General features: G+C 33.2%; 2 protein-coding genes across 4 annotated transcripts in view; both read right to left on the minus strand.

Moving 5' to 3' along the window:
• Positions 1-23,765, minus strand: part of LOC132717934 (uncharacterized) — a 317,198-nt gene that overhangs the window by 23,371 nt on the left and 270,062 nt on the right. The window lies entirely within an intron of this gene.
• Positions 4,865-18,119, minus strand: LOC132717926 (steroid 17-alpha-hydroxylase/17,20 lyase-like). Of its 3 annotated transcripts, none has more exons than XM_060701509.1 (11): positions 17,938-18,119; positions 16,638-16,789; positions 15,499-15,627; positions 14,923-15,021; positions 11,273-11,366; positions 10,876-11,031; positions 9,885-10,099; positions 8,793-8,918; positions 7,853-7,957; positions 7,011-7,145; positions 4,865-6,358 (listed from the first exon to the last, which is right to left on the minus strand). In XM_060701509.1, the coding sequence occupies exons 2-11, from the start codon at positions 16,783-16,785 to the stop codon at positions 6,015-6,017; spliced, it is 1,551 nt and encodes a 516-aa protein (XP_060557492.1). In that variant the 5' UTR covers positions 16,786-16,789; positions 17,938-18,119; the 3' UTR covers positions 4,865-6,014. The 3 variants fall into 3 exon arrangements, with proteins under 3 accessions (XP_060557492.1, XP_060557495.1, XP_060557494.1); XM_060701511.1 differs by having other exon boundaries at positions 4,870-6,358; positions 15,499-15,576; XM_060701512.1 differs by lacking the exon at positions 17,938-18,119 and having other exon boundaries at positions 4,866-6,358; positions 15,499-15,576; positions 16,634-16,762.

The raw sequence follows: 23,765 nt of genomic DNA on the forward strand, positions 1-23,765 counted from the left end.
ATTCCACTTACTTATAAAGAAGTTATGACCAATGTTAAAGTTTTTGGATGTTCTAGGTCATTCACGGTACAGGGTAAAAAAGTACAGATCAGTTTGAAGGTCTTGCCTAAAGTGGTGATGTTTCAAAATATGAGTAGAATCCGTATACTAATAAGGAAGTTATGACCAATTTTTAAGTTTTTGGACAATTTGACCTTCAAGGTGAGGGTCATTCAGGGGTCAAGGTCAAAAGAATATAGGATAGTTGAAAGGCCCTGTCCAAAGATGTGTTGTGTCTAAACATTATGCCAGGACATTATGGCCAATCTTAAATGTTTTTGGACAATTTGACCTTCAAGGTAAAGGCCATTCAGGGGTCAAGGTAAAAAATACAGGTCCGTAGGAAGGTACTAAGGGATGTTGTGTTCAAATATGAATCAAATCCGTTTACTAATAAGGAAGTTGTGGCCAATGTTAAAGTTTTCGGACGGATTGATGGACTGACAGACGGACAGTTCAAAACTAATATGCCTCCCTTTGGGGTATGCACAACGTCTTGCAAAGAAATGCTGCTGTGCAAAAACGTTTTAATTGCTATTATATTTCACCATCTGAATTACATATTAAAACCATACACGCACTGCGATTGTCTTGCTCACAATGAGGTTATGGTGCTCACAACGAGGATTAAAGCAAAACAGGGTATATCTTCGTTTCTATGAAGACTTTCAGATAATAATTTACGCTGAAGACTTGTGGGCATCTGTTTTAGGTTAGAATGCACAAAACGTCACCAGAATCGACGTTTTCAATGTTAAATTAGGTCCAAAGAGAAGTTGTCTCCAGTTTTCCAGCTACTCCGACTGACTGCGTCGCACGGTATTTCCATCAAATTGTCCACCAACAGGCAATATCTTTACATGTGCATACTCGGAAAACACATTGCTAGCTAACTGCATTTCGATATTTTTACATAAATGTCTGTAATCCTCAAAACTTATGAAAAACTCACCTTGTTTATCGTGTCACTCGTCAAAGATGGGTGCTCACAACGAGGAACGGAAGTTGCTCACAACATTTTTACCGATGGACAAATTTCACTCGTTGTGAGTTAAAAGGGCGTGCGAAGACTCTTTTTACATCAAAAGTCATGTGGTAGAACTACTTTCAATCCGTATTATTTCCGAGATAATTATGAATAATCCGCGAGGTGCTGAAAGTGAAGTGCGCACCAATGATTTACGACACCTTATTTTCATCGGCATAGAAAATATTATCTGATATTATGTATTATAGTAATGCATAAATGCATTTTAGGCATGTTTTAATGATATAAGTGAAGCTCTTAATGGACTGTATGGCATTATTGCTTAATTAACATGTATAAGAGGGCACATGCAAGTACATTTGTACTAATATTTTTCCCACAACAGCATGATGGCGTCAATTATGTTACACCCCACAGCTGAGCTTTGCATATGATTCATAATTGTGTTCCCTATTTTAATCATGAACAGTTTCATCAAAACACGGTAATCATGTTTTCCGTATTTTAAAAGTTTGGCAGATCGCTTTTTAATATTAAACTTTGGAAGCCTATATCTAAGCCTATATAGTTTGATCCTGTGTTGAGTTTCATATCCGAGACACTCTCGAGAATGCATTAATAAGTATATCTGACATTTTGAATGCCTTAGTGCAAGATTCTGTAAGTTGGTTTCATGGTAAATTGCAAACTCTGCTGTTGAAAGTAAAAGATGTATTTTTTGTTTATGTTATGAGTGGATAATTATGAGTAATAAGGTGGATAAAGCAGATTACTGCCATTTTCTCTGACAAATACCGGGTATAACTTTTGATAAAATACAAATATCTTTTAATCGATTTGCCTCTCATTTTATTGTTTAAAAACAATTTCACTCTTCTTTCTTTCGTTAGCAGAAAGGCAAACAAAAAGGCCAATCAATGCAATGTCATAATGGAACTTTGCGTGATAGTTTTTAAAGTATATTAACAGTGGTTTATTATCAATTTACCTTAAAGCACAAGATGATGTTACTTAACGACAGTGTACTGCGGCTACATTTTTACGTTTGAGAGAATAGTGGAAAAGAGATTTTTGTTTAGCTTGGATCGGACAGATTAACAGTCACGTGAATCTGTGCTCTGGGTTGTATTTGTGGACTCATTTTGTGAGACATAATATGTCAATTTGTGAGAAGCATTATGATAAAAACGTTAAGTGTTAAAGAAAAAGTGTGTGCTATGGATTTTCTGTATTGAAACTGCAAATGAATTTGCAAAAATTCCAAATTTGCATTTTTATTCTGCACACTGTTAATATCTAATTTATAGATGCACGAAAAGTATAACGGTACTAATAACTTATGATATATGCATAGTAAAATAACTCATTATAAGTTTATAAAGGAAGTGATGAAAATTATGTTCTTTCTTATGACGTGTTTTAAATGAACATGACATTTACATTCAAGAGAAAATGAGTAAATTTGGAATGCTCACTGTAGCCCTTTCCTTTACCGCTTTCCTGATTGGTGTTGTCGGATTGATTATACCACTGTGGTATACCTCTGAACTTCCGGAAGGATCCACAGTTGTACACGTGAAAAGAAAAGTATATACGGGACTTTGGCACACGTGTTCAAAGGCAGTTTATTCAGTATCGGACGATTACGAATGTGACGTTGTCTTGCATACAGACAAAGGTATGTACTCGATTCGGATTCCAAAATGTGATAACATAGGAAGTTAAGAATGTTCGATTAACAAGTGAGACTACCGCCAAGGAATATATAAACGTCCCCTGTCTGGAAGGGTATTGTCACATTAAATAGAACAAAAGTGGGTTAAGAAGCATGCCTCCAGAGTTATGCTAATTTTCGAGAAAATTTTGAGAGTGTATTTAAAGTAAAATATTGTTAGGTGGAAAGAAATAAACACAATGCTAAGGGCACGACTAAGAATCCGCGTAATTAACAAAAAAATGAGGTCAAAATATGCAAAAAATAGCCTTTAATGCGTAAGTCACGCAGTAGAAATATGGTGATAATTACTGCAAAATTAGTCCTTAATCGCACATAATATATAAACTTTTACTTCAGTCTTGAATATTTTTACTTTTTCTAAAATCTTAGTACATTTTTCTCAAGTTTCTCAAGATTCTCTTAAAATAGTTTGGCTTATGTGGAGGCATGCAGCTTTAAACTTTGTATAACTTTATATATAAGATTAATATAACAAGCACTTTTTACCCGGAATCAGTACATGCTGTTTAATCATACACAATATATATATACTTGCTATTTTGTTACAGATACACATGGTTTAAAAGCGGTACAAGGTACAACTATCATTGGTTTGGGCTTGTTGTTTACAGTGTTTGTTATTGAAGTTGTGAACTTGCTTTGTTTAGAAAACAAGAAATTATTGTCAAGGGTGGCGGGAGTGTTGGCAGTCGTGGCTGGTAAGACATTTGTAATGTATCTACGACAATTGGTCGAAAAACACTTGACAGAATAAGTGTACTTTCAAAGGAATAGACACTTGATCAAAGTAGCCAGTTGAATTTTGAAATATTTCAGAATAAACATAATCGTGAATATAATTAAATATTTAAGTAATATGTGATGTAGAATACTTAGATAAACAATGGTTATTTATAACTTCGAAATACATTCGGCACACAGGCAGTCGGTGCGTGGTTCTTTTAATTTGATCCATATATACTATAAATAAAGTAAAGGTAGAAATGTTCACCGGCGAAACTATGACCTGGCTTTATTTTAAGTCCCAGATCTTTGTTAATTTTCAACCAATTTTCACCAAATAAAGTGCAAAATCGACTCAGAATTGATATCTGCTTCCAAAAATATACAATATTAGACCAGATTATACGGGAAAAGATCGAATTTGAAAGCAAACATGCAATTTTTGTCGAGTTCGGACATCGCTTTACCGAGCTGTAAGAAGACGATTTTAAACATAAATCAATCTTTTTCTAATAAAAACAGTGCATGCAAACAACTGAAGCAGGAAAGGCAGCTATTAATTTTCGCTAACCGTTCCAAGTTGAATCCAAAATGTCGATAGGTAGGCTTTATTTATAGTATACGTATATGGATGAAATTAAAAGAACCACGTACTGACTGCCTGTGCTTATCTGATAAAACGAAATCACTCACTAGTCAGTTTACATGTATTAGCATGTCACAATTATTAAAAATGGCACAACCATACACGTCTGCTAAAAAGTTTACCAGTGCATTTTCTGTCAAGAACCGTTTGTTCAATTCTTTTTCAGGAGCACTCCTTCTAATTGGCGCAATTATATATGCGACAGAAGTGAAAAATGAAAACAACTTCGACGTGTTGGAACTTAATGCTGGTTTTGGACTGACGGTTGTCACCGGTATTTTGGCTCTAATTTGTGCATTTATAACATGTTTAATTTAGACCTATAGTGATGGCAAATAAAAACAATATGATGCTGACTCTTAAACGGAGATGACCTGCAAATATTAACACGCTATATGATAAAAAAATCTTGGAAAGGAAATCTTAAGTTGCACTAAGTCTTGCTTACGTTTAATGTTTATTTCATGTCATGGTTTATACACAAAATTGAAGACTTAGAGGCTTGGACCTAAGCTAAAAGGAGCTGTTTGATACAGGTTCTAAGATGTATGTGCTTAGGTCTATATTGTCACCTTAGTGCAGTAACAGGCTTACTCAATTTGTATTTTAAATGTTGACTTAGAGTGTTCAGTAAGGGTGTACATATAACGTAAGGTTTCAGTTTTATTTAGATAAATAAATTTATTTTAATATGTAGTTAGATCTTAAGATCTTTTCCGCCAATCTTTGGATAACGACTTCTAACAAATAGAATTCACAGGACTGAAGCGGTATTTAGTTCTAACAGTTACTTGCGCTAACATCCTAAATATGTTAACAAATAGTTTGTGTTGAGCCAATGAAATACAAAACCCAGATGAGGCCATTTTGACTTAAATCATAGGACCTAAAAGTTAAATGTAAAAAAAATTATAAAATTTATATTCCATTCCAAGATCTTAGAATGAAAATCTGGAATAAAGTGATCCTTCGGAAAAATAAACTACAACAAAATTACAATAAAATCTCATTATAATAAAAAACAGCTTGCAAATGTTTCATAAGATATATTAAACAGAACGATACCGAATAATACTAGAACATTTAAAAGCTTTCAAAGTAAATGCTGCAATACTCAGAGAAAAATAATGTTAAATGTTCATAATTTAGTAATATTGAATGTATTATACCTCACAAATTTACTATTTCTATCATCAAATTCTATCGCGTAACTAACGAAGCACCTGTAGAATAATTCAATTTATTTTTACACGACTTTCGGATGTTTCTTAATTCAACATTTCACCATTTTCGGGTTTAAATCTGCTTAAGTAGGTGCTTTGGGGGCGTAGACCGTACATTGCACTGTCAATTTCATGAAAAGGCTCAATTAAACCGAGCCTGGAACATTTTCTATATTGCCGGTTTTTGGACGTTCTTCAGGGACTTTAGTTGTACTTACCGTCCATTACCAGACTCAATAAATCCGAGCGTGCAGCATTTCCAATTTTGTCGTTTTTGGATTCTGCATACCTAATTCTAGGTTAATTTTCTTAATTGCAATAAAACAACTTTTTAACTCATCAGAAGCTAGGTGTCGTTTATCATTTAATGTGGCAAATAAGAAAATGAGAATAAACATACTGTGCAATATTGATAAAGAGTAAAGATAGCATGGTTTCACCCAAAAGATCATGCTCATATAAAATAGATAATCCATCCCTTATAAGAAACTAAGAATGTTGATGTATTTAATCACAAAAATACCTGTATATTTCATATGATATTATATGATATTAGTACTGTTAATGATTTATAATGAGACTACATTCTTGAAATATTAGAGTAACCTGTACATTATCATATGAAAACCTTTTTTCAAAGATAACAAACTAACAAGTCTATGTTCTTTTCTCGACAATTACTTTGTATGGAAGGTATTCGAGGGCAAAAGATCCAGTTTGTTCCATATTCGGACACTTTCCAGACACCATTTTCCACTTGAAGCGTTGCATTAAACTTGCGAAGATCAAATGAAGCTCCGGTTTTGCTACGAATTCCCCAAGACAAACTCTCTTTCCCGCTGAAAATGGCAACCAACTTTTGGGTGTAGGCCCAAGTTTACCGTTTTCATCCAAGTATCTTTCTGGAATAAACCGCTCGACCTCTTCCCATGCATCTGGATCGTTGTGCAATGCCCAGTGGTTGATGCACACTTCTGTTCCTTTGGGAATTTTGTAACCTCCTACATAACAGAAACAAAAATGCAATAAAAACCTATGTGAAACTAGTAAATGGAAAAGAAATAATAAAAAAGTAAAAGAAATTGAAAAAGTAATTTCGATTTAGTTCAGATGATGCGAGCTATTTTTAATAATAGTACGAATTTATAATGTTGTTGGATAAAATACTTAATATGGTATTGGTCGAGAACAAATCTGTCCAACCTTCATTAAAAGAGGCCCTAGTGGAATCAGTATGGTACTCAACAATTTATTATGACATCTATATTTCACGTCACGAACGTTTTGTCAATATCAACAGAAAGCTGTTACTATAAATTCAATAAAGATTTAATATGACTACTCAGACTTAGAAAATAAACACAAGGCTATACGGAGAACAAGATAAGTCATAAGCTAAGTATTTTGGTCACTAGGCTTGATGAAGGACATTAGTAATTTGATACTAAATTAAAAATAATATTTGGACAAAAAAATGACGGTGCGCCTTTGTATGATCCTACTCTACATCTGTTATTCTCCTGAAGCCATTTAAACGGCTAAACGGCTGTAAGAAAGAGAATTTGAAAAACATTGAAACAATCTGTCGCTATTTTCATAGTAAATAACTAAAAAACAAAACAAAACACATCAACAGTATTAAGAATCGCTCACCAACTTCAGTGTCACATATAGTCATGTGCTGTACCCCTAAGGGGAGAACTGTTGATAGACGCATACTCTCATATAGCACAGCTTCTGTGTAACTCAGATTAGGACGGTCATCAATTCCTGGTAGCCTGTCCTTGCCTTAAATGCACGTAAAAATATTAATTTACAGAATTAATCAATATGCGGATGTGCAGTTGTTATACTTATAACCACACAGAGCCATTGGACTGCGTGATTAATTAAAGGGCGATCTGAGCGATGGACCATGCTCTATTATACATTTTATATTTTATTACATTTGTGCCTTTTGTACTTTAATATGCCCACAAGAAATAAATACTGCATCGTTATAATGTATATACTCTCTTGCGCATTGGCCGAATGTTTCAATATCGCTAACTTTCTTGAGCAGCAAAGGGAGCGTTTAATACAGAGTGCAATAACTTCGTTGAAAATCAACGGTTATTCGCCCAAACGAGAAATAAATTTTCATTTTACAAATGAAATAAAAACTCATCACCTTTTACAAGAATTATATACTAAAAACTACAAACATAATCTTTGATAATCTCATAGCAAAGTCTCCAATTTTCACTTTTTACTGATATTTCTATTGCTATCGAGGGACCTCTCTTTTTCTAGATATTTCATACAGCATATGTTAAGTAATGTGTGGCAGTTGTGTGGAACGTTGCCCCGTTCTTGATCTCAGTGTTATATATTTTCTTGTCTTTCCCAATACTTTAAGTGCAGAGCATTGGATACTGAGACTTTTGAGAGATTTTGCACCTCTCATAATCTCAATCAATCGAGTCTGCAATATCATGGTAATGAAAGTTTCTTACCAACGACCATGTCTATTTCCTTTTGAACCTTTTCTTGTATATCAGGAAAGGCAACCATATGAAGTATTGCACCTTTCAATGTGTACCTCGTTGTATCTATACCAGCTGTAAAAAATGCAACATGTGACCGTTAAATATAACAAACCCAGCTTTTCTGTGACTATGACAAATGTAAAAAAATAACAAGAGCGGGTCATAACTGTGCTAAAATAATCAAATCAAAACGCCGTGCCAATCTATGCAAAGATATGTTGTGGCAGCGATGAGGTTTGTCATGCTTATGAGAAAATCTCTAGAGAATCATTTCTTTATTTTGCTATGATTCGTATTGCCATTACATCAATTAATCCTATTTTAAAGGCGATGCAGTAATTTAAGTTAAATAAACATGAAAAAAGTTTTTTGATGTAAGATTGTGATCTTACATAAGCCATCCCTTTATTTACAAACATTGGAATCTCCGTTATAGTATATGCTAGCCGAGTCTGATTTATCATCTCTTTCTCACATGATAGGACGGAGTTGACAGTTGCTTTGTTCAGAATTTGTTGTCTAAAAAACTAATCAACAAAATATTTGTATTTAGCAATTCTTTCTCCTTTAGAAATTTGACTGAAGCCAATACAGCCGACTATTATTCAAACAATTATTAAATACATACATATATCAGGCATTTTTGGCCTATCTGGCCAAAGTGGTTAAGGTTTACTGGTTGCTAATATTGAACCACTGGCCGTTCAACGTTGTTGTCTTGGGCTTTTGATTCTTTCACACGAACAATCTATCTAGCTTGAGTCCTAAATGTTGGTACTTCTAATCGTATGCATCACAAAGGGATAGCTGAAGTCTTCCTATACCATGAAAGCTTGAAAAGTCGCCGCATGTGCGTAACAGTGTTGGTATGGCTAAAATACCAATCATATAAAATAAAGACTTTTACCAAAGAAAATGTCCCCTAGTGTTTGAATGAGGTGCTCATCGGTAAAAACACTAACATTTGCACCTTCTTCTGCTTCAGCCTCCTTCCGAGCTAATATAAGTGTGTCAGTGAAATGGCGTACGTTGTCTAAGTATTAAAAATAATTTTCAGTGATATGGTGTGTATTATAGGTTATTAATAGAACATTCAGTAAAGTTGCATAGTAATGTGTGTCATAAATTGGATATTCAGTCAAATGACGTAAGATATATGTGATATAAATAGAATATTCAATAAAGTGACGTAAGTTTTCCGGGTTATAAATAGAATATTCAGTAAAGTGACACAAGTTATCGGTATTATGAAAAATAATATCAGTAAAGTGAATAAATAAATTCAGTAAAGTGACACAAATTATTTGAATTATAAATAAAACATTCAGTACAGTGACAAATGTTATCTGAGTTTTATATAGAATATTCTGTGTGATATTTTTTCTTATCAAAGGTTATAATTGGAATGCAATGTGTGATTATGGCAAGTCAATCGGCTTTGTCTTTCTCATGCAAAATGTTCAGCTTTTTGGAAAGTACCTATTTATTCTTTTATACCTACATATCTTGCTTGCGATATAAAACTAGTCTTAATCAACATTTTGTTGTTGCTTTGACACCATCCATCTGCTTAACAAAGCATCACCCCTTTACCAAGCTATGGCATACAATATTTTCAGTGCATTTGATAAATGTATAACATTTAACAAAATTATACTCATTTTGTGAAGCCTTGATTAGTTTTAAAAAAGAGACTATATTAAACTTAGATTTGATTCATGGAAATTGATGCTACTTAAATGTCTTATTCAATATCTTCGTGATTTTTGGACCTTCGATAGACAAATAATCTAAGTTGCTGAATTAATTGTTACTTACCGCTGTAAGGTTTTGATAATAGCAGGGACTTTATATAAACCATGCGAAGAAGGTCATTGGTTTTGCTCACCACTTAAATAATGCAAAAGACGGACCTAACTTTTACCACAATCAACGAAGCTTGATAGATGGATGCAAAAAATTGAAAGTATACTAACTGTATACTTATATATCATTTTACCTTTATCAAATGTTTCTTTCGCTTCTTGCAGTTTCTTTGAAAAGTAGAAGTCGAACACCTCCTTCGTAAATTCTTCTAGAAACTTTGTGATGTCGGATTTGTAAACATATCTCAGTCCCGGGATGAAATCTTCTATAGATCCGAATCCAATCGTATGAAGGAAAATATCTTCTTTCTCAAGCATGTAGTGTACTTCTTTGTCTTGAAAATTGTACCTTTTGTTAAAATAAAATGAATTTGTTATGTATCCATCAGAATTTATCACACTTTTATATCAAACAAGAGTTATGTGTAGGACAGTACGCTCGACTTTGCTTTGTGCTTGATAATTAACAAAACGCCTGGGTAAAGTTAGATTTACAATGAGAAAGATGTTATTGGTAAATGATGACAAGATTACAATTTCGTATGTTCGCAAAGAGTATTTGTTCATGGTTGAATTACTGGTTTTGAAAAATGGCCTTAGATTGTTATTTCGAAAACACCATAAGTTCTGTTAAACATAAGTATTGTTCTGAAAGTTAAATGTAAAACTTAAACCATGTCAGTTTACAAATGGTCACTATTTAGTTAAAATCTATGTAAACATTTAATTTATGCGTCTTGGTTAGTAACCTTCATTCAATTGAGTTCGTAAAGACGTGAATAATGTTTCAAGTGAATACCGTCAGTTTATAGTTTTGCTGATTGTTGTTGCATTTAAAGCTTTAGCCATGAACTGTGTAAGTTTAAAAAGGAACATATAATTGTCAATAAAAATGTCAATAAAAATGTGTGCAGTTCACGTTTTAAGTTATCGATGAGATATGATGTTGTACAAAATGTTGCCACTGGGCGACTTCGACATTGACGGTGAAGCCAACGCCAGGGTGTAACTAAACTTTTAATATTATATAAGGTAATACTGCAGTCAGCCATTTTGAAAAGGCGCATTGATAAAGTAAAATGTATATCAAAACATGTGTAATAAATTGTTAAGTAGAACACATACTTTCCGCCGAAACATAATCCAGTGAGAATATTGCCCACTATATAGTTTATGTATTCTGCAGGATCAAACGCTCCTTTTACTTTGTCGACCTCAACAAACGCTGTCTCCATGGCGTCATGAATGCGCAGTTGTAAAGCTTCACCTTGCATATAATGACTGCGAATAGTATACATAGACAGTTACCGAACGTAAAACAAATAGTTTACTTTTTTTAGGAACATATTTTTCTAAATTGTTTGGCAATAATATATTGACAAGAAACTGATAAATTTCGAGAGTGTTTTCATTGGCTTTCGTTAGTCATTACGATTTACGCATTGATTTTTATTGTTTTTACTTATAGAACTTGTATACCCTGTGAAATTCTAGTCATTGCTAAAAGAAAAAAGGTGTCAACCGTAAAGCCTTTGTTGCAATTTTCCTATGAATTTTCCACGTTGAGTTGTAAGTGCTGCAAATAATGTCCTTCCCACCATATGTTAACAAGTCAACTTAAAATATAAAATGAATGATCAAATATACACCATATTATCTAATATGATCCAAACATGTTATCATTTACAAGTTATATAGTATGCTTAAACGAAAAAAATAGGGCATTATGAACAATACTGCTGTATATCAGACAGAAAAAATAACTAGCCTATCTTCATAGATAGAGCAATTCGAAATGACATTTGTCGGTGGCGACCCATTTTAATGGATTTACTTGTAAGAATTTATTCAATATCTCTTTATTTACACAGACAGCTGAAATTAATTTTCATCATCTTCGATTTTCATTTTCATAAAGAGAATCGATGAATTAACACAGCACCTCTTTGTTGACCAAACGCATAAATAAGATGTCATTAGCAAAATACGGTTGGATAGATTTCGTCGCTGGTTTGTAACAAACAGACGCAGTTAGTCTTAGTAGTAGTCTTTAAGGTTTGTTTTTGAACTTATGTATCTTGTTCCAGTATAGTGAAGGGCTGCTACTGCAGCATTTTCTCACTTTGAATTAAAAACGTGTGCGGAAGGTGGTATTTATGCCTTAATTTACAATTTAAAAACTGACAAACATGTCCTGTTTCCTCAAGGTACAATATATCCCTGGATCCTTGTTTTAAAGGGCTCCAAGAACTGGAGGGCAGGGCAGGTCGTTGATATACGCCAGAAAGAGCAGTGGACCGAGGACAGTTCCTTGGGGCACTCTAGATGTAACGGGTGCGGATGGTGAGAAATGGCCCTCTTCCAGTAATCGTTGCGCTCGACCAAAAAACTTCGGACCGAATTGCGTAGTTTAGCTTTGTACACTGTAGTGGTCTAGTTTGGATAGCAACCAAATGCTACTGCTACAATTGGTACTCACATGATCGCTTCTTCCTAAATCCAAGCCGGTAGTCAGTCAGGATGTTGTGCTGTGCGAAAAAATCATCAGGTAGCTGTGGATGATATGTTCAATATCATAAAACACACGGAGGTCAAGGACACAGGTCGATAGTTTGCAGGCTTACTATTGTTCACCTTCCTGAATATTGGTAAGGCATTCCCTGTTTTCCAGTCTTCTGGTGTACGACCTTGGTCAATGGATGCCTTGAAAACATGTGAAAGTGCCGGTGTAAATGGATGAGCCATCTCTTTCGGAAATCTACTTAAAATCTTATCCGGACCAGTCGCCTTATTAGGGTTTAGACCTTGCAAGAGTTTCAGTATGCCCATCTCGGTGACTTTGATGTCAGGTGCCGTTGGGATGGTACCAGTGCCTAGAGATGGGAAATTGTTGGTCCAGGATAGAAGCTTTTGTTAGTGGTCTCCATGTAGATTCCCGTCACAGCGGAGTGGAGCAATCCCAGCACTTTCACACTTCTTACTCCTAATGAAAGAATAGTGTTTCTTGATGTTGGAGTCCTCCTGCACCATATCCGATATATACGAATTATAGGCACTCTCACACAGTCATGCTGGGTTGACTTCTGTAGGCATCTGAATCATTACCTGTCCTTATCCCTGCCTGATGTTTTGTACTTTTTGAACGCTCTTTGCTTTTGTATGGAAACCTGCCGATTTTTTTGTTGAGTAAACCTACTTGAAGTCCACTTAGTTGGGTACATGCTTCATGATAATGTTGAGGCAAATGAACTTGAAAGTGGTCCACGGATTATTTATGGGGCGTCTTGTGTTGAGTTGTCGATGAAGTGTGCCAGATCATGTTCAAGGCCCTCTGCCATTTTTGCTGTGTTGGCTTTCTTCCATAAATGAATGAGGCGTTTAACTGGTCTCTGTCTTGATGAAACTATGTTTGTGTCAATCATGACAATGGCATAGTCACTTAGGCCCGGGCAGGGAATGCATCTGTTCAGCAAGGAGGGCGGTTTGTGATGAATACATCCAAGGTGTTGGTACCTCGAGTAGGAAAGTTTACCATATGTTTACCTCTAATGTCGAATATGTTATCAATAAAGGTAGTGTTGATATGTGCTGAGTTATATTGGCTGTAGTGCTGGATGACTAACAGTCAATACCAGGCATATTGGCATCACCTCAAATCCTTGATATTTAGTTGCAAGGTTCCTGGCAGCTGAACACAACTCCTGTGTATTCTATCTTGCTGCTTGGTGGTCGGTCAAACGAACCAATCATCAATAGGTCTTTACTATGCTTACAGGTAATCGCAGCTGCTGTAAATTCTGTGGTAGTGTCTGTATCAACTTGAACCCCAGCAATGTTGGATATGGCAACAACTGCTACGCCTCTTTGTAGGTCCCCTAGTTCCTTCCTTGCGTGGAATTGGTAGTTGTCCGGTAGGACTTCCATTTCCGTGATTCCCTCATGTAGCCAGATCTCTATGGCAATGCTAATAGCAGGATCAATATCAGACAGTAGGCTCCATAGAGATTCTCTTTTAGCTTTAATGCTTTGAAAGTTGACGATTATGACGCGCAACTTTCTCTTGTCAAACTAATGTTTGATTGATCTGTTAGAAGCTTGTGGTGATGACATGCGTTTAGGTGGTTCTGCTGTGTTGAGGTCAAAGTCAGACGCCATGGAAATGTGTGAGGAGTGTGACGAAGTGACACAGCTTACATCCATGCTGGCAAAAACAATATCCTCAAAGAGGCTGGTGTTGAAGTTAGGGAGCCCACACTGATAGCAATACCAGGACACATCCGTCTTCTCAAGAGCTTCTTAGACATAGGTGTTCATATTTAAGCGTTTCCCGTGGAACCATAATTCACAGTTATGACATGCTATGAAATGTACCTCTCTTGACCATTTACACGCTTTGCCACATTTTTTGTCATGGAAAGTTTGTTGGTCTGTCATTTGCATCTTACAAAACAATGACAAATATATATAGAAGGGCTGGTCTTTCGAATCACTTTTAAGATATTATTTTGAACTGGTGTTCTTCCACATGGCATGGGAATATGCTAGCACAAATATAAAAAAAAAATTAAAATTCACCGACCTCACATCTTCGTTATTCTGTTCAAACTGTTGATTTAAGGTAGTTCTGGCAGATATAATAGCCATCATAACAATTATGACTTTGGGTCATATGGGGGTTGCGTTCATTGAACGCCGCCTTTCCTTGTTGATCTTGTTTTTCGTATTTTGTTACTCATATTGTTTACGTTTTCACAAAATGAAGGTAAAATAGTTTTGTTTACTTCCGGTTGTAGGAATAAACATATCATTCGGTGAAGAAAATTCTTATCCTAAAGATCAAGCATTCATGCATGGTCCACTTTGTTCTGGATACAGAATAATCTTGTTCAATCGTTGGGTACTGACCAAGATCGCAGGTATAGAAAGAAAGGACAAACAGACTTTTTTGACAAAAACAAAAAAAATCAGTGTAAAATCAGTTTATACATGTATATTTTATGCATGTATATTGATATTCACATTGACAATGTTAATCTAAATCGGAAAAATTTATCTTATCACCTCATTATCTTTGACAAATTCATAGCACAGAATTATTCTTTAATTCTAAAAAAAAGATCAGTTAATTTACATAGACATATAACAATCAAAACGAGCTTCAAAAGCACATACGTGATGGTGTTAACATACGCCCAGCAAAATCTGTAGACTTCTGTACAAGTACTTCTAAGGCAGTGTCTATCGTATTCACAATTACCATATGTGTAGGACCTAATAAATGTATGGAATATAACAAAAAAATCGAAGAATGATGATGATGATAATGATGATGATCATGATTATGATCATGGTGGTTATAAAGATGATGATTGTAATGGTCATGATGCTAACATAAAAAACGAAGATGAATGATGACCAGTATGCTACATTCTATGAGGAGGAGGATTCATGTTGCTGGCGATGATGATGACGATTATGATGATGATGATGATGATGATGATATACTTAAAATGAAACTTTATTATGCAATGAAAGGGAAAAAAATCTATAGTGACTCTTTTAAGTTATTATTAAAATCCTCGAATAACATCTCTGATAACGACTTTTAATTAATTAAGGAGGGACGCAAATAAACAATGTAGTTAGTGAAAGTACATGAAATGGACAAACCAAATAGCTAAATAAATTGCGAAAGTACATTTATATTAGACGCTTTATATGATGGAAAATAATATATAAAGGTTTTACCTGCGCGAACGGTTATCACAGGGCCGTATTTCTTCGACCATTCAAACGCCTGTTTATGGAAAATCAATCCGTTGAGCTCTAGAAAACGGTTGAAAAATATATAGCCAATTGCGAAAGAAGAAGAAAGTTCTGAACCAGCATGAAGCATGAAAATTGAAACAAAAATGTATACATGTATTTCGTGTAATATGGCACGATTACAACAAAGGATTACTAATAAAAATGTTATAATCTAATTTAAATCAATCTAGTGGCAGGAATTATATAATAATTATATATTGTTCAATGAAATTGTTCCATTTAATAGGTACCAACTTATCATTTATAACAATCCCTTTAAGTCAGCCTCGCATTGTGTAAAGATCAAAACTTAACCACTAAGTAGGCTAGAGCGTGTTCTATCAACATTAATTTCATGAAAGGCACATTATGCCCCAGAAACGAATAGATTTTTCCTTCTTTAGATAATGCAAACTTTAGTTGTATAGCGATTAAATAATGATTTTAGAGCATGCTAAAGATGTGTTTATATGATTGTATGAACTAAATAAACAAGCGCTAAATGTGAAATTGTTTGTCGTAAAAGTAGCTTAATGTAGACAAAGCGGGATTTCGACTTTCATTCAAAATACTAAAGCACTGTAAATGTACAAATGCCAACAACGAGCGTAACGACATAAGTAAAAGATGGTTCAGAATATTTGCCAAATAGTGACTTTTTGGAAACTGTAGCAAAACGCAAAAAAATTAGCAAAAATTAAAAGAACGACAAAAACAACAATGCACAACAAACATAGTTTAAGAGAAAAGAAGAAAAAAAAAACATTTCTGGAGCAAAGTGGGCCTTTGACTTTGCGTTGCATCAGACAAAATTAATTTCATCAATGCTATCAAACACTAGCCTTTAAAACCCTTGGAACTTTGACGAGGTCACGTTCTTTCTATACAGCCGCATATTTTCTTTAATGAAATAAAAAAAACAAAACAAGACATTCTGAATGTTAAAAAAACCTTTTGTTAAAAAACAATATGTACTGTAGATTACATGTAGTATATAATAGATAAAAAGTGGTTTATTAAATAAACACAAAACATATACAAACAAACAAACGAACAAACAAACAAACTAAGTAACTAACGTAATGCATTTCCAATTAATGGCAGTCCAGGAGGTCCAGGTGGATAATTGAATTTCCATTTTTGTATCATCCAGTGCGCCAAAAGTACGACTACCAGACCGACCAGACACGTGCTAGTCACTGATCCGGAAACTGTGAACTGTAGCATTGTCCTTTAGAAAAAAGGAAAACATGACTGCGTAAATTACACATAGAAGTGTTACATTAGTGAAAAGATTTCATTAGCGAATGGTTTGGGATTTTTTCTTTGTTTGTAATAACCCGTTATATATTCAGTTTATGCAAAGAAAATCACCCCGGCCTAACGAACGCGACATTTGTTTATCGTTTAGCAGAAACATCCGTATTATATCCTCGTAACTAACTAGTTTCATATACTATTAACTATTTACATTTGAATATTATTTTGGAAAGTGATGTGATGATTTAAGCCTTTATCGAAGAGTATCAAATTCTGCAGTTAAAATCAAGTTGTGAACAAGCTATTATTGAGAATATAGGCGACCAAATACAAATGCATTTATTGCAGTTTAAGAGTTAAAGGTATACGGTTAAATTACTTTTGTCATAGTTTAGCATGATTTTTTCGTGCTCACTGAACTTGGAAGTGTAAATATAATTGCCAAGCAGATTGATACACCACTCGAGGACTTCACATTGTATTATAGGTCGTAATGCCCACCCATCCATCCCTTTAACTGTTGTCAGTCTAAGATAATTTGTTCTGACTTAAAAAGCCATTATTTTATTTAGTAACATTAAAATAAGCCAAATGTAAAAATGTAACTGCAGTCAGTGAATTAGGAAAAAAACATGGGCTATTGGCAGATAATATTTCGGTTGTTGCTATCCATAGATATCGGCATGTTAATAATCAAGATAAAAGTTTCTTTTACAGGCTGTGAGCTTTTAAGATTATTAGTTCAAAGGTTCATCTTCCGAAGATAAACAGTGTTATACTTTGTATCGATATTGAAACAATGCGAAGGTCTTCATCCTATTTCAGTCTTATTGTTCGGACTTTAGGTCTATAAATCTTATTAGGTGATATATGATTAATTTTCGTTTGAGCGATGAGAAATAGAAAATAAATTGAAATATTATTTGGTTTCCTGCATATACTACATGTTATATTTAACAAACTTTAAACAAAACATAGTTTTGATAAGTACTTTAATTGTTGAAACTGAAATTAAATATCCTGTTGATTAAAAGCTAACTTAAATAAATAATAGATATTCAATGAAGAATAATATCTTACTTTTTATCAGAATGAATTTATCTATATAAACCCACTTACGCAAAAATGTCTAAATCCGTTGTTCTATGTACTTTCTCTAGAAAAACAAATTAAGAATATTGTTTACATGCACCTTATTATATACGTGAAACTAACGAAAATTTATCTATTTTGTTTTATAATATAAATCGCCAAGGTAGAATGGTTCTTGAATACGTAAGATGTAAACATGCATTCATATGTGTTTTCACTTCAATCAAGCGTTGATTAATGGATAAAAGTGTCGTTTATATAGATTTATTACACGGCTGAGGGAATCTCATCTTTTTGCCTCTATAATATTTTTTTTTAGATATTTCTGACAGGTTATATGGTGTTTCTTCGATTTGGAGATCAAAATAATATTTATTTGTTATATATTTATATTCACAATAAGTTCATGAGTGCAGGAGCACATTTGGCACGAATCTCCGTGTGTCCATCTATTGCGAGTTTTGGGCTCATCTTGAATTTTTCAAGTGTTGTAGATCTTACATTTGTCACATCTATTTTTTCTACTTATATATGATCCACATTTATATCTATGTCGAAGCAAGAGTATATTCAGCCGATACTTTAGTAACATAAATCTTACGGTATCAGTTGTAAATGGATACAGCATTGGACTCCTAACCATGGATCACATATTTTAATTCTGTTATTGGGTCACGTCATCCATCTCCCGCCCATCCATGTCTTCTTTTCTGCTGGAGCACTGTTTAATAACAAGAAAATAGCCATCGTGAATGGTTTTACATGAACCCAAAACGATTTCTCAAAAACCGATGTAAAAACCGAAGTTTGAACAAAAAATAGTGAACGGATGGTGTTCGGGCCAAAACATATTTACCTAAATGAGCGGTATACCCCTAATTCAAACAATTATAGGGACATACTAGTACATGTATTTAAAACAGTGTATGCATTTCATTCTAGTGTATAAAGCTTTAGGCCTACATTTACGGATTCAAAATTATTGTTTATCTCATGATTTAAATAGAATACTAGTACATGAAATAAACGTAATTTGCAATTTAATTTTCTCAAAGAAATAAGTGGAACATGCCCTAAATAAACGCTTAACAAGGAAAATATATTGTTCCAGAATTTTTTTTCCTGATTTCCACGATGTCCCATTACAGCCATCACGACACACACATGACGCGAAACAGCGTTAAAACGAATTTAAGATGGTTAAAAGTCCATAAAAAAAACAAAGAAGAAAAAACAAAATAAAATCCCGATGTTGAACACTCAACGTAATATCGAATCATCGTCCTCTTACTTTCGACCTCTCGTCATCGTGGTTTCGTTAGTTCGCGACCTCAGAGTTACCAGATAGAAAAAAACGTAAATGTTATTAAAATAGCAGTGTTGGAAAATCTTATCTCACATGGGCTTTTTCTCACACTCAACGTGCATTACTTTTAAAAACGTATTCCTACACATATTCACTCCTATTTTAACCACAAAAAAAAAACGTCAAAAGGACTAAATGTATTAAAATATGTGAGCTAATCTATTAAATTGTCCACGGAATCAAAATAATTTGATATTAACTTTCACAATGCAATGACACGGTGCATATCCATATCGGTACCCTCTTTGCAAAATCTGCTCAAACGGTACCCTCTTTGCACATGCACAGGTTATACTTTGCTAAAACCAAACCAGCGATGGATAACAATCCAGAAAAATTCCATTTTAATAAGGAAGGAGGTATGACACGTAGAAAAGATGTATACCACGGAACACTAGAATATTTTATTAATGTACTGATTTGTCATGTGCCCGTTTTTCATGTACTGCAACTTCACAATAAGCTACAAAAAATCGACATGTCTTGCCTCGCCCATCACCTCGACATACTTTTCGGGCTGCAATGAACCTGTGGCTTGATTATATATGCATCATAATTATATATTTAGCATGTTCATTTACATATCATCTTCGGACAAATGGCAGTATATTGTCAAAAATAACTGTAAAATTCATAAAAACATCCTACTTTCGGTTTTGCAGCAGCACAGGCTACCTCTCTTCATTTGAATTTTTATATAACAGGTACCCTCACATTTTTAACAAGGCACGACATTTGCTTTTATTTGCGTTAATCGTTATGTATGTAATACTTACATAAAAGTAAGAAATAATTCATACGTAGGCTATGTTCGAAACTATTCCTCAATAAAGCAACAGACGTGTCACAACAATTAAGATTTTCATGCAATTTTATATCAACATTTGCCTGCTCTTATTCATAATAATACCATGCATTGCATCTATCACAGCCAACCCAGTAAAATGTATCATTATTTAGACAGCTTTAACATATGTAATCGCCTTTAACTGATCTGGTGGTAGGGTGATCAAAGGCAAGAAGTTTAAGGGGTCAAGTTGCGGTTGTATTGTTTTTTGCTTCCTAGTATATGTTCTGATATGATAATTTTTGCTTCCTATAACGTACCCTTGCGTTTATTTTCCTGATATATGAAATTTAAGTGATATATTTTGGATATTTAAAATAATAATTTCTGTGGTTATATTTAAAGATAAAAAAGAGTTTTATATGAGTAAAGTTAAAATTGATGTTTGTTAATAAATCATAAAATTTAGGTATCATATTAAACTGTAAAACTTTTCTTGTGTTTAGTTTTATTTTCTTTTATTACTAAGTAATTGTTATGACAAATAGTTATAACAAATACTTAGTAGTAAAAAGCATAATACAAAGGGTGAAATAAATTCAAACACTGTTTCAATGTGGTATAAAGATTCCAGTCTGTAAAACATTAGTTAAAAGAAAAAGAAAGTCTACCACACCCGCTGTAGCTACTTTGGTTACGCCCACTTCGTCTGCTGCAGGTATATCAGCTGGGCCTGATTATTTACTAAATGAGTTTTTTAAGTTTGGATCTGATTTTGATCACTTTTTACAGGTTATAGTTTCTTTGTTTAATAAAATGTTTGATATAGGTTACTTTCCATCAAGTTGGACAGAAGGTTTAATTGTACCTATTCATAAAAAAGGGGATATAGATAACCCTAATAATTATAGGGGTATTACCCTTCTTAGCATATTTGGGAAACTTTTTACAAAAGTAATAAATGAACGTTTAAATATATGGGCTGAAAAATACAATGTGTATATAGAATCCCAGGCTGGTTTCAGAAAAAACATGAGCACTATTGATAATGTTTTTATATTACATGGTGTTATATCACATTTATTAAATAATAATAAAAAGTTGTATGCTGTTTTTGTAGATTTCACTAAAGCTTTTGACTATTTGGTAAGAGATGTTATTTGGTATAAATTAATTCAATTTGGAGTGAGAGGTAAAATGTTAGATATTATTAGGTCCGTGTATGAGAATGTCAGATCAAGAGTAAAATACAATAATACTAGATCTAATAGTGAAGAGTTTGAATGTTACTTGGGAGTAAGACAAGGCGAATCCCTTTCGCCGTTTTTATTTTCTATGTATTTAAATGAGATAGAAGAATATTTTATGTTAAATGGTTTTGAAGGTATTGACTTAGGTATTTTAAAGATATTTTTATTATTGTATGCAGATGATATAGTGATTATGTCTGAAACAGAGGAGGGCTAACAAAAAGGATTAAGGTTATTAGAAATATATTGTGATATGTGGAAATTAGGTGTTAACTGTACAAAGACAAAGGTTTTGATTTTTAAAAAAGGGGATAGACTTAGACAGAATATGAATTTTTATTATAAAGGTCAGTCAATTGAAATAGTTAAAAAGTTTACATATCTAGGCATTGTTTTTTCTGTTGGTGGATCTTTTAATATGACTTTTGAAACACTCTCTGGACAAGCATTGAAGGCGTTGTATAAACTTGAAAAAGAGCTGATAAGATTCCCTTGTATGTCAGTTAAACATAAACTGGATTTATTTGATAAACTTATTTTACCAATTCTTAACTATGGATCACAAATATGGGGTTTACTTGATTGTCATGTATTAGAAAACATTTATTTAAAGTATTGTAAGAAGTTGTTAGGAGTTAAAAGACAAACACAAAACAATTTTATCTATGGTGAACTTGGAAGGACATCTTTAAAAACCATGAGAGCTATTAATGTTATAAAATACTGGTTAAAAGTTGTTCAGTTAAGTAGTACAAAATATGTCAAAGTTGTATATGATCTTATGTGTAGAGATTTAGAACTTAAACCGAATTCAATGTCCTGGGCTAAGTCTGTTATGATTTTGTTACAATCTTTAGGTTTCAATGAAGTATGGATTAATCAGGGCGTTGGTGATATAAATATATTTTTAGCAGTATTAAAACAAAGATTAACAGATACATTTATACAAAATTGGTATGCAGCGTTAAGAGATTCATCAAGAGCAAGAAGTTATGTATTATTTTGTGATTTTGGTTTTAAGTCATATCTGTCAATGGTTAATATTGAAAAATTTAGGAAATCTTTATCACGTTTCAGGACATCATCGCAAAGATTAAAAGTAGAAACTGGTAGATGGCATAAACCTGAAGCAATTCCTTATAATGAAAGAAAATGTAATTTTTGCTTAAAACTAGAAGATGAATTTCATGTATTATAAGAATGTCCACAATACAATGTTTTGAGAAAACAGCTCATAGATAAATATTATTGGAAAAAAAACAAATATACCAAAATTTATTGAATTGTTAACATCTCAAAATGAAAATGTTATAAGAAAATTATCAATGTTTATCTTTAAAATGTTTGAATTAAGAACAAATGTTGAATATTCGTAAATTATTGTACCTAGGAAGGTAAATGTAATGTTACTTAATTGATATCATTATGTAAAACCTGTGCTTCATTTAAACCTTGCTATAATATGTTATTCTGTTCATATTAAAGCAAACTTATGACTCAAATATACAGTAAATTTAAATATATGTTATATATGTTTAATGACCTTGATATTATGTTTATGTATGTATGTATGTTTGTATATATGCTGTGTGCTCATGGGTATAATACCCACATGTATTTGGAATAAAATCTTGAAAATAAATCTATATCACGTGACCATAATGTCCATTAAATTTACATCATCAGAAAAGAAAATAGTTTGATGAAATAAAATTCTCAATTTGATTTTCATAACGGCTGCTTTGGTTAGTAAACCTATTAATTTTGAGTTAATTTAAATGGAAGGGGATTAATAACTTATATTTAAATTTCGAAAACGTGTGTCTTTTCATTTCCCTAAAATTATTTTGATATTTATTATATATGTTTTTTGCTTAGATTCTTTCGAAGGGAGGGGTCTAATTTATTCAACTTTTAGCTTTTTATTAATTAGAACGGGGACTCAACTTTCCTTGATTGACACATTTTATTATGATATCAAGTTTTGGTTGGATGTATAAATCAACAAAATGATAGATTTTCTTTTTGAATTCAATATTATTTAAATGCAAATATACACATCCATTACTTACATCACCATTTCTAAACAGTAAATAAAAGAGCAGCGCCAAAAGATTCCGGATTCCGGAACATTATCTGGGTCCCTCCTCTTCAAAACATAATAGCGACGTAAATAACGTGGCTATGCATGTTACAGGACGGATATAATATATAAAATAGGCTTAATCAAAAGGAACTTCCAAACTTAAAACAAAGCAAAATGAAACTTTCTCTTTCTTAAATAAACGACATATGTGTATAACAATTAACATAATGAGAACATTTTTATTTAACAATTAAACGCTTTTTGCCTTTTTATTGCACTATCTAGTACTGGTCAAATTAAGTTGACTCGGTCCTTTAATTAAAAGATGCCAGTTTGTAATGACACGTTGTATTCATATTATGTTTA

The sequence above is a fragment of the Ruditapes philippinarum genome, unplaced genomic scaffold (assembly GCF_026571515.1).
Source record: "Ruditapes philippinarum isolate M1 unplaced genomic scaffold, ASM2657151v2 ctg357_1_1_1_1, whole genome shotgun sequence".
NCBI classification, from domain to species: Eukaryota; Metazoa; Mollusca; class Bivalvia; order Venerida; family Veneridae; genus Ruditapes; species Ruditapes philippinarum.

Bases quoted from the DNA above. Each gene is read 5' to 3' on its own strand.
- LOC132717926 (XM_060701509.1), bottom strand. From the start codon at position 16,785: ATGCTACAGTTCACAGTTTCCGGATCAGTGACTAGCACGTGTCTGGTC. The intron at 11,367-14,922 runs GTATGTGCTTTT...TTATATTTTAAG, and splicing joins GCGTATGTTAACACCATCAC to TTGACTTGTTAACATATGGT. The intron at 7,958-8,792 runs GTAAAAGTCTTT...CATTTTTTACAG, and splicing joins ACTAGGGGACATTTTCTTTG to CTGGTATAGATACAACGAGG.